The sequence below is a fragment of a genome, unplaced genomic scaffold (genome assembly GCF_019419815.1).
Source record: "Pyrus x bretschneideri cultivar Hongxiangsu unplaced genomic scaffold, Pyrus_bretschneideri_v1 Contig127, whole genome shotgun sequence".
Lineage (NCBI taxonomy): Eukaryota > Viridiplantae > Streptophyta > Magnoliopsida > Rosales > Rosaceae > Pyrus > Pyrus x bretschneideri.
In genome coordinates, this window is record NW_025999421.1 from 27,499 (window position 1) to 41,933 (window position 14,435).

General features: G+C 36.5%; 1 protein-coding gene across 1 annotated transcript; it reads right to left on the reverse strand.

The window, feature by feature from the left end:
- Positions 1-12,359: 12,359 nt before the first annotated feature.
- On the reverse strand, positions 12,360-13,142 carry LOC125474653. Its single transcript, XM_048578605.1, has one exon. It carries the CDS (start codon positions 13,044-13,046, stop codon positions 12,663-12,665), a length of 384 nt encoding a protein of 127 aa, XP_048434562.1. The 5' UTR covers positions 13,047-13,142; the 3' UTR covers positions 12,360-12,662.
- Between the last annotated feature and the right edge of the window lie 1,293 nt (positions 13,143-14,435).

Consider the following 14,435-nt stretch of genomic DNA (forward strand, 5'->3'; position numbering starts at 1 on the left):
GTCATAAACTAGTACCTTGGACAAGAAACAAAACACAAATCAGAAACTAAAACTAAAATACATAATAAAAACGAACAATCCAAGGAATTAGCAAATTTTTTATTCCCCGGCAACGGCGCCAAAATTTGATGCAAGAATTATATGCGCATAAATTAAACCCTCTTTTTGACAATTGTAGTATAGGTGCAAGTAGGGATCGTTCTGGACCGGGGATTAGGAGGGATTGTTAATCACTTGGATTTGACTCAAAAACGTAAAAACAAAGTTAAAAACGTTCACAAAGACTCAAAGGACTCAAAACAAGTTCAAAAGACTCAAAACTGCCTAAAAAACACTAACTAGGCAGTTTCTGACCTTAAATCCATTGTTGGACGAATTTAAGATTATGGCTTGATTCAAATGTAAAAACACAATATAAAACACTAAACTAGACTCAAGAATGCAAAACTAAACACTTAAAACACTAGAACAAACCAAAAGACTCAAACATCACCCCAAAACACTCAAAACTGCCTTAAAATCACTTTCTGGGCAGTTTTGAGCACTTAGGTGAATTTGGACGAAATTGGGAAATGAAATGAATCAAAACACTTAAAAGCACAAACTAAAATGATTTCTAACTAATTTGACATTAAAGTAAAGGGGGATTTATGTTTTGATTAAACTAAATGACAGATTGTAAATTAAAGCATAAGGAAAAGAAGTAAACACAAAATGAATGAATCAACAACTAATGAAATGAGATAGCACAAATAGAGATGTAGCTAGAGATTCGATTTCACCATTGCTAAGCCAAGTCCATGCTTGTTAAGTCAGATTATACTCATCCCTCTACTTATTTCTTGGGTTTGTTTCACTTAGATATGATCAGCCATATGATGTGTGGACTTGATCAAATGTCCCTAATCATGAACCTAATTGTGATGTGCAACTTTGGTTCCTAATCAAGAATATGTAGTGCATAAGAAACTTTCACAAAACCAAAGGGAACACTCGGCAGGATGTTTGCAAAACATTCCCTTCATTCATTCACATATCCACCAAGATTATGCATGATGTGTGCTTTAATCTTGGCTAAACAACCTGTGGTTAATTCAAATGATGATCAAGCACTAAAATCAACACACTAAGTCACAATTAAATCGGAGAATGAAACAAGAAATAGATAGATTAAATGAGAATTCTGAATTAACTACATTGCACTCTTGCAAGGTTACATCGAAAGAGAAAGTTCCTCATGGTACAAAACAAAGAGTATTGAAATTAAACCTTGAAATCAAAGAAACACCTAAACATTCCAACAACTCAAACTTGAATTGTATGAACGTTTAGGCCCTCTTATCTTCCATTCCTCATTGTAGCACAAGGTCTAGGGATAGTTTGATGGTGTGAATGGTTTGGGGAGTGGTGGAAATGGAAGGATGGTGTTTGGATTGTAAGGGATAGCACGGCAAGGGTGGTGTTATGGACTACATTTCTGCAATGGATGAGTTTATGAATGGAATGGATGGACTTTGTGAAGGGCACGGCCCCAAGGGACCAATTTCTGTTGTGAATCAATTGTGTTTAAAATGAGATGAATGAATGAGTATTTATAGGTGAAATGGGGGAGGTTGTGGGTGTGTAAATGGACTGAAATGAAGAGGAAAACTTGCGGATGGAAAAGGGAGAGAATAATGGACAGTTTCTGTGAAAGGAAAAGAATGTAGAATGCAATGCAATGGAGAGGGCGAATTAGTGTGTATGATGGACAGAAAATGGAGCCACATAGAGTGTGTGTGATCCCCCAACATTCAGATTGGATCTAGCCTTTGTTTACTCAGATGGCAGAGCATAATTTAGATGGAATGATGGGTTTCTGAGTGTAGTGGACGCATGGCTTGGACAACTCTGCAAGTATGTGTTTTGTTTAATCAAAATGCATGTGTAAAGTCTGCCACAAGGGAGTGGAACCTGCAAAGGTCAATTGGAGCACCAGAAAATGTTTATACAAGTCTGAAAATGGGAAGAACACACGGCATGGACAAAGGAATGGGTTGGATTTCTGAAATGATGGTTGCAAGGAGTTACTTGTTTAATCACAATGCATGTGAATTTCTGTAAAGATGAAGTGTAGAAATGTAATGGGGTGCACGGAATGGATGTTTGTGTTTGTTGGTGTCAAAATGGTTGAAATGAATTAAGTGATGGAAATGGGATTGTGAGGAATCTGATTTGGTGCTAGAATTGCATCAAATGATGGGATGATATGGGAACACACGGCCAAGGTTGTGACATGCATGTGAATGCATGTTTTGGTGTTGGAACCACATAATTGACTTCAACGTTTTTGCCTTGTCTAAAATCACCCAATATGGCCGAATTACATCTCTTAACTTCATTTGCCTTCCAATTGATCTTATTACACCTTGGCTGCACACTAACACAAAACAATGTAAAACGCAACTAGTTCAATCCAAAACAATCACAAAAATGCCAAATAAGGAGGATATAAATGCATGCAAAGTGTGACTTATCATCTAGCAGCCTTTGAATTAACTTTAATTTAATTTTAATAAGCTAGGGTTTATTTTCTAAAACCCTACACATTTTTATAACCTAGCCGCACCCTATTGATTGATTCTTCATATTTTTCAGCCACAATAACATTCCAGCCGTACCATCTAATTCACCCTAACTCCCCTACTTTTCATTCATATCATGCAGCACCACAAAACCTAATTGCCTTACAAAGCCGTGCCCCCCCCCCCCCCATTTATCAAAAACCCTAAGAAACCAAACAAAAATCTCAGCCGCAGCCACCATATATTATTATTCTTCTCTGCCGTGCATTACACACACTAATTCCAGCCTTCCCCCATCTTCACGCAGCAATCGTACACCCTAATTTTCCCCATAAGCCGTCAATCCCATTCTATCATAATGCATTCTATCATTCACCCTAATTCAAGCCGCAACCATTCTACCCTATTTCTCTCCCAAAAAAAACCGTGCAGCCACCACCACCTAAAACCATTGCCGTAGCCTTCCCATTCCATTTTTCTTCCATTCCAGCCATCTTCCACACACTTCCCACCATTGCCGCACCACCAAACCTCCATAAACCCATCCCCAATCCAGAAAATCATCCAAAAACACCATTTAACCTCACTGCCGTAGCAAGGAGAAGACGAAAGAGGAGCTTTGACGCGCAGAAATTCAAGTGGATTCGTTGTGCGTTCTAGGTGTAATCAATCCTTTGTGCTTTATGTTTAAATTCAATTGTATTTCTCTTTTTGTGAACATGAGAGGCTAAACCCTTATTTAGCTAGGGGGTGATTCGAAACCATGTTTATGCTTGCAATATGAATTGATTACTTTTGGTTGGAATTTCATGAATGGTGAATTCAATTTGTTTAACTGCTTGATCGATAACTTATTTATGTATGTTGATTGAGAGTGCACGCTTAATTTTCATGCATGAATTTGACGCTAGAATATAAGTGAATTTCACCTAATAGTTATGAACTTATTTTCACAAGTAGTGGAGGTTGCTTATAAACAATCGCGTTAAATGAATTCTTGTCACTAGTTTCATGCTCATCATAGTAACGAATGCCTCGTCAACACTTATAGTTTTCATGATGCTTAATGATCTTTGATTGTATCTTTATTGTGCTTTTCACGTAAAGGACTTTTGGAGAATGTTTTGAATTGCGTTGCGCTAACCCATCCAATTCATTAACTTAAGGAAAACTTGACGGTTAATTTAAGCGGACCTAATTAACCCGGGGTGTTGAGTTTCATAATTTATGGAAAGACCAACTGAAAATCAAATTGTATGCAAGTGTGACATGTGTGGAGAAGAACCTTCTAGCTAGCATTCATCCATATTTTCATCACATTCATATTTACATTCTGCCCTTAATTACAATCTGTGCATTTATTTTAATTTTGTCAAAACCTCAATCCCCCTTTACTTTAGTGTCCAATTTAGTTAGAAAGTATCTTAGTTTGTGTTTATAAGTGTTTTGCATTCTTTGAGTCTTTTGATTTGTTTTAGTGTTTTATTGTTTAGTTTTGCATACTTTGAGTCTAGTTTAGTGTTTTAAACTTTATTTTACGTTTTTGAGTCAGTTTCCAAGTGATTTTGCAATCCCTCCTAATCCCCGGTTAAGAACGATCCCTAGTTATACATATACTACAATTGTCACAAGAGGGTTTTAATTTGTGTGCTTATTTAGTTTGCATCAATTAGGAATCCTAACATCTTTAGGTATTCAATTTCATCCATTCCTTTTGCTCCAAGCATATGCAAAAATTTGATGCGAAATATATAAGCACACAAATTAAAACCCACTTTTGACAATTGTAGTATATGAATAAGTAGGGATCGTTCTAGACCGGGGATTAGGAGGGATTGCTAAATCACTTGAAAACTGACTCAAAAACGTAAAACAAAGGTTAAAACACTAAACTAGACTCAAAGAATGCAAAACTAAACAATAAAACACTAAAACAAACCAAAAGACTCAAAACAGCACCAAACACTCAAAACTGCCTTAAAAACACAATCTGGGCAGTTTTGAACACCTAACCTAATTTGGACGAATTTGGGTTATAACTTGAATCAAAACACTTAGAAACACAAACTAAGACACTTTCTAACTAAATTGAACACTAAAGTAAAGGGGGATTTAGTTTTTGACGAAATTAAAACAAAGAGCACAGATTGTAATTAAAACAGATTGTAAATACGAATTTGATGAAAATATGGATGGAATGCTAGCTAGAAGGTTCTTCTCCACACATGTCACACTTGCATATAAGATGATTTTTAGTTGGTCTTTCGATGAATTATGAAACTCAACACCCCGGGTTAATTAGGTTCGCTTAAATTAACCTTCAAGTTCTCCTTAAGTTAATGAATTGGATGGGACAGCGCATACACAATTCAAAACATTCTCCGAAAGTCCTTTACGTGAAAAGCACAATAAAGATACAATCAAGATCATTAAGCAACATGAAAACTATAAGTGTTGACGAGGCATTCGTTACTATGATGAACATGAAACTAGTGCCAAGAATTCATTTAACACGATCGTTTATAAGCGACCTCCACTACTTGTGAATATAAGGTTGTAACTATTAGGTGAAACTCACTTATATTCTAGCGTCATATTCATGCATGAAAACTAAGCGTGCACTCTCAATAAACATACACGAATAAGTTATCAATCAAGCAGTTAAACAAATTGAATCCACAACTCATGAAATTCCAACCAAAGGTAATCAATTTATATTGCAAGCATAAACATGGTTTTGAATCACCCCCTAGCTAACTAGGGATTTAGCCTCTCATGTTCACAGAAAGAGAAACAAGATTGAAATTAAACATAGAGAACAAAAGATTGATTACACCTAAAACGCCCAATGATTCCACTTGAATTTCTGCACGTTTAACTCCTATTTCTTCTTCTCCTTGCTGCGGCAGAGAGGGTTTAGTATGATTTGGGATGTTATTTTGGTTTAGGAATGGATTTAGGGAGGTGAAGGGTTGCGGCAAGGGGTGTGAGTGGTGTAGGGAGGTTGGGAATGGTGGCTGGAATGGATGGGAGGCTACGGCAGAGAAGGGAAGGTTGCTGGAATGGATGGAGAAGTGGCGGATTGAAGGGATTTTGGGTGATGGTGGTTGCGGCTGAGAAGGTTTAGGGTGAATGATGAAAGAATGATTAAAAGAGTGAATGCTAGGGTGTGGCTAAGCTTTAGAATATATAGGGTTTCAGAAAATAAAACCCCAGCTTATTTTTATTAACTAAAATTAAGTCAAAGGCTGCTAGAATTAGGAAATTAAATCAGAAATTAAAAAGGGAATTGGCTGCAAGGTGCGGCTAGGGTTTTATTTAGGAAGGAGCATGTGTTCAAATGCATAAACTTGGACAAAAATGCCCCCCCTTGCACGGCAAGGGAAGGAGAGAAAGGGAAAGCCACGGCAAAGGGGTTTAAGGGGGCTAGGGCCTTTGTTTTGTGTCCTAAAGTGCCTACAAGGCCTTCAAAGTGGCTGGAAAATAAGGATTTTTAAGATTAGGAAAGGTTACCAAAATGGGAAACCTAGGCTTAACTTTCCTACTTCAAGTAGGAATCCTTGTTGAAGTAGGAATCCTCGTTGAAGTAGGAATCCATCTTTCTTCAAGTCTTGAATTCATTCATTCCTCTTTTGCTCCAAAAGACTCCAATTTGCATCTTCTTGCATAGTTTGGCTTTATAATCTGAAAATACACAAAAGTGACTTTAAACACTAAAATAACTAAGGAAACACAACATAAATGCACGAGAACAAGCCAATTAAGTCGCATGAATATGCTCCTATCACATATGCTATCCATTCCAAGTCCAATTTTGCTCCAAAAGGCTCCAAAATGCACCTTCTTGCTACTTTAGCCATATAGACATACAAACACACGAAAATAGCTTAAAATACTAAAACAACTATGAACTAACAATATAAATGTAAGAAAACATGCTAACTAAGTCGCTTAAATATGCTCCTATCAAGAACCTGATATTTAGGTGATTTAATATGAAAATGAGTCCTCTTTGAAGCTGGAATTAAGGTAGGAAAAGATTAGGATAGGATAAGATAAGATAAGGTTGGATACGGTTTGGATAAGATAAGGTAATTTGGATAATATTCCTTCTTTGTAGCTGATTCCTTATCTTCTAAGTCTTCAATTTAATTCTTCCAGATGTTAATCACATGCCTAGCTTCTCTTGATCTTCAAATTCGTCCATCCACCTTGCTCCATGCATGTGCAATCCATTCCAAGCCCAAAACTGCTCTAAAATGCTCCAAATTGCACTTTCTTGCCAACTTTGTCAATTGAACCTAAAAACACACGAAAATAGCTTAAAACACTCTAACAAGTAGAAATTTGCTATGTAAATGCAAGATAACAAGCTAACTAAGTTGCATAAATATGCTCCTATCAAATTCCCCCACACTTAGTTTTTGCTAGTCCCCGAGCAAAACAAAACAAGCAAAACATAACCTAGACCTTCGAACATTTACCTCAAGGATTTCCAATGCAACATGACATGTTTAAAATCACTACTCCCATAGATTTTAGCTATCCCTACCCTCAAGCATATACTTAATCATAGTCACCACTCACTAGCTTGCATTTAATCACTTAAAACAACATTTTGAATTTTGTAACATGTCTTAGAGAATTCCTCAATTCCTCACCGGATATACTCTCTATTTTCACACAGATTTTCTAACTACACTCCCTACACTAAGTATATGTGAGAAGATTGATGTAAACATGTAGACTAGCACTCACATATGTATAATCAAAGAAGGCACTTTCTGGAATTATTAACATGTATATGATATGATATGATCTCATGAATGGAATGCCACTACTTAGACGCGAGAACCAGGGATACCATATGCTCAAACCAATTTTAAACTCCACATATTGAAACACATAACAATCAAGATCGAAGTCAAAGGGTTGTAACGGGGCTAACTTATTGGCTAACAAAGAAAGGTAAGGATAAACAAAAGTTCTTAAAGCAATAGTAAGCAAAGTAATGAAATAAACACTTAGAATTCACTTTGGAATGCAGAAACCAACTTTAAACACGAAGGGAAGATTGACACATCAAATAGGGCCAGATTCAAACTTTTGGACCCATTTTTCAACAACCAATACTCGTGAGTTCAATCTCACTTATTTCTCAACTCTGTTTCTTTCTTTTCTATACTTTTTCCTTCTTTTTTCTTTCTTTTGCACGTTTTTTTTTTTTTTTTTTTTCTTTCCCGTGCCCAATTATTTCTTTCTTTTGTACACTAAACATACATCCTCATAGGGTTCCAACGAAAAACCTTCCCCCACACTTGTTTTTCTGCAAATTGTAGTTCATAATGAATTCCCTCTAAGTCATGCTCCACTATTCTTTAAGAACAAGGGTATGGATAGTCTTAATCTAGGCTAGGTAAGGATAATGTGGTTAACAAAGAAAATTAGGCTAACTCATGCTCAAAGGGGTTAAACCTACAATACATATGCAAAGGGGTAAGGCTTTTTGGCTCTGGTTTAACTAAACAACTTCATCTTGTTATATGTTATGCACTCAATTTTATGCTTTGAATGAAACGGGCATGAGTATTTGGAACTATAGTGATGAAACGCATTCTAAGCAGCAACCAATCAAAGAAATAATGAGATCATGCAACGACTTTAGAAAGCAAAAACATCAAGATTAATAACTCTCCAAACAAAGTTTAGGCTCAAGTCTCTCAAGATTGTAGCGTTAGTTTGAGTTCTTTGCTTCAAGCATGTTACAAAAACTGATTTTTTTTCCTTTTTGTGATTACATGTGAATTTGTAAACGACAACTACAACTAAGCATAAACCAAAGAGCATATCAAACTTCCATCCATGTTTGTAACTTTCTTTAACAGTCATGCAATTAAAAACCAAATCCTCATCATTGTGTTGGAAGGTACCCTAAGACATAAACAAACACACAAAAAGAACTATTGTTGGGTTTTTTTAAACACTATTTTTCGATTTTTTTTCAAATTTTTGGATTTTCTGTTTAAGACACATAAAAACACTTCAAAACACACTAAAACACTTAAAAACAGTGAGAAATAACTTTAGAAGTGATAGGTGATAAAATCCAACGAATTTTCATCAAAAACACTTTGTTTACCACCCCCCCCCCCACCCAAAAACATTTAAATCAAACATTGTCCTCAATGTTTCAAACAAAGACTTACAAACAAACAAACAAACAAATAACACAACTAACACACATGACAATAATGGCAAAGTAAAAGCAATAAAGAGTAGGGTTTAGGAACACAAATCTGGTTGTGGAGTGTTGGAGATTCCTAGGTCTTCTTTATTTGAATGCATGGGTTGCCTCCCAAGAAGCGATTGCTTTAACGTCTTCTAGCCGGACGATACCTCCTTTTAAGCTCCCCTAGGTCCCATGGCAAGGAATTGATCTTTGAATCGGAGGTGATACTTGAAATGATCCGGTAATGGTTTAAATTCTAGAGTGGGTGCCTGAATCATTAACAACATATTAGTATAAAACGAAATTGAAATTAGGGGAGGTGGCTTATCTGTGTGCTCCGACATGAACTCAAGAATAAATACCCCTTCGACAGTTGTAGGACTAGAAAATTCAGGTAGATTTGGTGTTTTGAGAGTTATGACTTGTGCCGTGTCATAAAATCCAACTTCTTTGGGAATTGGTGTCTCAAGTATATCCTCTTTAATGAATTCTAGACATTCCCCAGCCACATCTTGCTCTTGATTCTTTGGGAAGGTTTCGAAGATGCCTTTCTCACCCTCTTCTTCCTTGGATTGCATAATCCTGCAAGGAATAGGGACATTTGGTGGAACGGGGTCAAGACAAATTGACTTTGGGCTTACCTTTGTTGTAGTGGACGGCATAGAGGGCATATGTGGCTGCGGCAAGGGTGGTTCTTCCCTTGCTGTGGATCGAGCAGCAGCTGTGCATTCATCTTTTGGCTTGGTTTGGATGTCTTGGGTTCATCTCCAACCTCCATGCCACTTTCCAAGGTGATAGCTTCAACAATTTCAACAGTTGAGTCAGATAGTTCACTTTGTTCTTGCATTTGCCCGATGAATTCCGCGATCTCTCCCATTTGATTCTTCAATTGGCTCATCACTTGGGCTTGATTTTGTAATTTCGTGGTTTGATTTTGTACTTCATGTGCCAAAGAAGTTAGTATTGGAAGAATTTTATCATAATCCAATGACGAACCTGAATTTGGTTGGTATTGTTGTGGGGGAGGCTGTGGTGGCAGCATAGGCATTGTATAGAACTCCTCATATGGCTGCCAATATTCTCCTTGTTGAGCCTCCTTGGCTTGGTTTTGTGAGCCCTGCACCAAAGAAATTAATTCATCAAGAATTTGATCATAATCTATTGACGAACCTGAGTTTGGTTGGGCACATTGTATATGAGGTTGTGATGGCTGCATAGGCATTGAATAGAACTCCTCATACAGCTGCCAATATCCTTGGTGTTGAACTTGTTGAGATTCCCACCACATAGAGTTTGAATGATCACTCCAATCTCTTTGTGGACATTGATTTCCTTGATATTTTTGCCTATAAGAAGCACCAAATGTAGGGACACTTTGCATTGTGGACCCTTCGGCATACTGTGACAACAGAGAAGTAAGATTCGCTATTTGAGCTTGAAGATTAGCAATTGCCATGTCTTGCTTTTCTAGTACCTGAAATCAAAGAAATAAAACTAAATCAAATATCAAAAGAAAAATAAACAAACAAACAGAGGGATTGGCAATTTTACTAATCCCCGGCAACGGTGCCAAAATTTGGTGTGAAATATTCTAACACTCAAATTAAAACCCTGTGATTGTAGTATATGAAAGTAGGGATCGTTTTAGGCGGGGGATTTGAAGGGATGCCAATCTACTCTAAACTAACTTAAAAACACAAAACAAAACTTAAAAACACTTAACTAGACTTATATGACTCAAAACAAACTAAAAAGACTCAAAACACACAAACTAAGTTAAATTGACTCGAAACAGACTCTAAAAAGTTATTTGGACGAATTTTAGACTATTAAGACTCAAAACACTAAATTGGACAGATTACGTTTCAAACTAATCTAACACACTTAATTAAAGGGGAGATTGATTTGGACGAAATTAAGGTAAAAACAAATAGATTTAAAGACTTAAATAACTTTGGACGAAATTAGGGAAAAATATGGGTGACAAGCTAGCTAGAGGGTCCTTCTTCACACATGACACACTTGCATACAAATTGATTTCCAGTTGCTTTTCCAATAAACCATGAACCTTAACACTCCAGATTAACCGTGAACAACACTAATTAACCCTCAGATTTTCCTTAAGTTTTGTGAAAATCATAAGCATTGACAAGGCATTCGTAACTATGAACAACATGATACTCCTGCCAGGAATTTACTTAACACGATTGTGACTAGCAACCTCCACTACTTATGAATATAAGTTCATAACGATTAGGTGAAACTCCCTTATATTCTAGCATCAAATTCATACATGCAAACTAAGCAGGCCCTCTTAATCAACACACAAGAATAAGTTCTTAATCAAACAGTTAAGTAAATTGTATTCACAATTTATGAAATCATGACTGAAAGTAATCAATTCATATTGCAAATATAATCATGGTTTCAAAGTCTCCTCTAGCTAAAACAAGTTTATCTTCTCATGTTCGTAAAACAAAGATATTTAAACTTAAACATTAAAAACAAAGATAGAATACACCTAGAAACACTCCAGGTGGCTCCTCCTTCCTTCCTTGCTGCGCACGATGGGGATTTGTGTGAATTTAGGCTCTTGAGGTGTGGTGGATGGTGTGGTGTGAATTTGGGGTAGAGGGTGGTGGTTTATGAGTGTTGTGGCATCATGTATTTATAGGGTGAAGGGAAGGTACGAAATTGGGCTGAAAAGGAAAGGAATTAGGACTCCAAATCACCAAAGAACAAGGTCACATTCAATCAGATTCCAAGGAGGACAAGGAATGGTCCTTGTGGAAGATTCTAGAACTTCTAGAAAGGTTACATGTGACATAAACTTAGGACACGAAAATAGGGCTTCTAGAACCTGATATTTAGGTGATTCAATGTGAAAAGGAGTCCTCTTTGAAGCTGGAATTAAGGTAGGAAAAGATTAGGATAGGATAAGATAAGATAAGGTTGGATAAGGTTTGGATAAGATAAGGTAATTTGGATGATATTCCTTTTTTGTAGCTGATTCCTTATCTTCCAAGTCTTCAATTTAATTCTTCCAGATGTAAATGCAAATGTAAATGCAAGAAAACAAGCTAATACCCCACATGCACAGTCCGTCAGGTGTGGGGTTTATCACAAAAGGCCTCTGTATTAGTCTACACATTGACAACCACATGGAGCCAAGGGGACTCAATTAGTCTACACATCGACAACCACATGGAGCCAAGGGGACTCACCCTACACATGGGACGAAGGGACCCATCGCACAAGCCAAGGGGACCCACCCATCACGTGGTAGTGCGGGCCCGCTCCCTAGCTCTAATAGGATGTAGAATTATCAGAGAGACATGACGGCCCCACTTCCAACAACACCAATATTGTCCTCAACTTATTAATTACCACCTGCACAATCCGTCAAGTGTGGGGTTTTATCACAAAAGACCTTGATATTAGTTGGAGTGGAGTTAAGATATTTAAACTCTTCTTTTCTCATAGATACGGTCGATATGGGATATTTCAACATTTAATTACCTTGGTAATCTACCTTAGATCCAAGTTTACGAATTTCTCCAAAAATATGAACAAAAACTGTAATGACAAGCTTGATATCAGCCACAAGTACAAAATAATCCCAAATATCATCCCTAAAAATGCCTCGGAAATTTTCTCCAAAGTTCAAAAGAATAAAAATATAGTAGCATAAGTTTACATATATAAAAGTATCAAAAAATGTATGCTGCTTGTCCTTCACCCCAAAATAAAAAAGGGAAATTAAGAAGACCAAAAATAAAAACAAACCCCTTTAAGATTACATAATTTCAGTGGAGGCCTTCTTCAAAAAAATCACAGGCTACCTCCACCATCACCACTAATCAAAGTGATCAAGGAGACTTCAAGTCAAAACTATTTCCTCTGCCATACCGAAGCTCTAACGAAATTTGTCTCTCCACCCGAAGTTGGCGGCGGAATTTCGCTATGAACATCTCTGCTCTTTGATCAATATCATCTTGATCCGATGGATAGCTTATTGTCCTCTGAAGATGTCCCCTAGAAGACCCCGAGTCCTCCTCGGAGCTGGTCTCATGGCCACACGCCGCTTTCAGCCCTGGGTGGTCGTTGAAGCTCATCAATTGCTGGTTGCTAGAAACAGTAGGGCCGATCATCGAAACAATTCGCCAGCGATTCACGTTGAGGTTTAGTATGAAGCTTACCTTCCTCACAACCTTCCTTAGGCGGCTTAAGAAAGACCACTTGTCCATGTGCATGTTAAATTGGAGAACGAGATAGACCAATGTTTTAAGTTAATGAATGTGAAGGGAAATGTGTTAATAATTAAGTTGCAATTGGTGTAAATATAGATATATGCGTGTTTATATATACGCAGGATGTATATGTATATATGCGAAGTTGCTTAGCAATTGGTGAATGATGCGTATAGAAATGAAAGAACGCGTTAAAAAAGTATTGGTCAAGAAAAGATTATTTGATTGGATACTCTTGTTTTTTTCTGCTGCCTTTGTGTTTAGATTATATTAATTGGTTCACAATACTTTCATTGAATTAATATTATTTTAGCTTTGAAAGAGTATAAACAGTTGCGCAAAATTGGCCAGAAATCAACCCACAAATGAGATATTATTGTCATTTTCGCGAGAAAAGGAAAGTGAGATTATATTAATTGGATATTAATTGGTTCACAATACTTTCATTGAATTAATATTATTTTATCTTTGAAAGTGTATAAACAGTTGCGCAAAATTGGCCAGAAATCAACCCACAAATGAGATATTATTGTCATTTTCGCGAGAAAAGGAAAGTGACTTTTTCATACTATTTATTCTCACCATGCATATTCATGTTTATTTTATTTTATTTTTTCATATAAATAATATTGAGATGGGTGGGGTAACAGAACAATGGGCATTTTTTATCGAACTTATCATTTGTGAGAGTCAGATATTCCATAAGAAAAAAAAATAGCACTAAATCATAACGGCGTGCAAAAAAAATGTCCCGAAACCCTTTTGCTCATGAATTTACTATTAAAAAAAGTATTCTTTCACCAAGCTCGTAGTTTATTATTTTTGTTTTTTTGTGCAATATTTTTTTTTTAATATAACATAAATTTAGTTTGAACGTGTAGTTGATAGTATTTTTGTTTCACGTTAACATAATCTTAAAATCATCAAATACGCCTTCCATTCAATGATGCTTAAACTGTAATCTGACGAGGAGATTGTATTAAGTATACAAGTTAGCAATACAGTTAGTAAGTTGGTTAGAGTAGTTAGGCTCTCCCTTATAAAAATAGTTGTGTAACCTTCATTCTATCGATGAATACAAAAGTATATTTCTCTCTCTAAATCTATCTCTCTGTAAAACTCTCTGTCTTCTCTTCATCTTCCTTCTTGATTTTCTTTCAATTTCCAAACATTACAATGTAGTTAACATGGTATCAGAGCCACCAAGGCTCACGCCATGGATCTTGGTGGTCGATTCCTCTTCTATCTTTTTTCGTTACTTTCTTTCGTTTCCGCGTATTTTCTGATTCGTAATACCAGAGCTCTTTCTTCCTTTCTTTCTATGTAAACTTCTCTGAGATTTCGCATAGGTTTTCTTTGATTTCATCTGGGTTTCACTGCAAATTTTGCTTC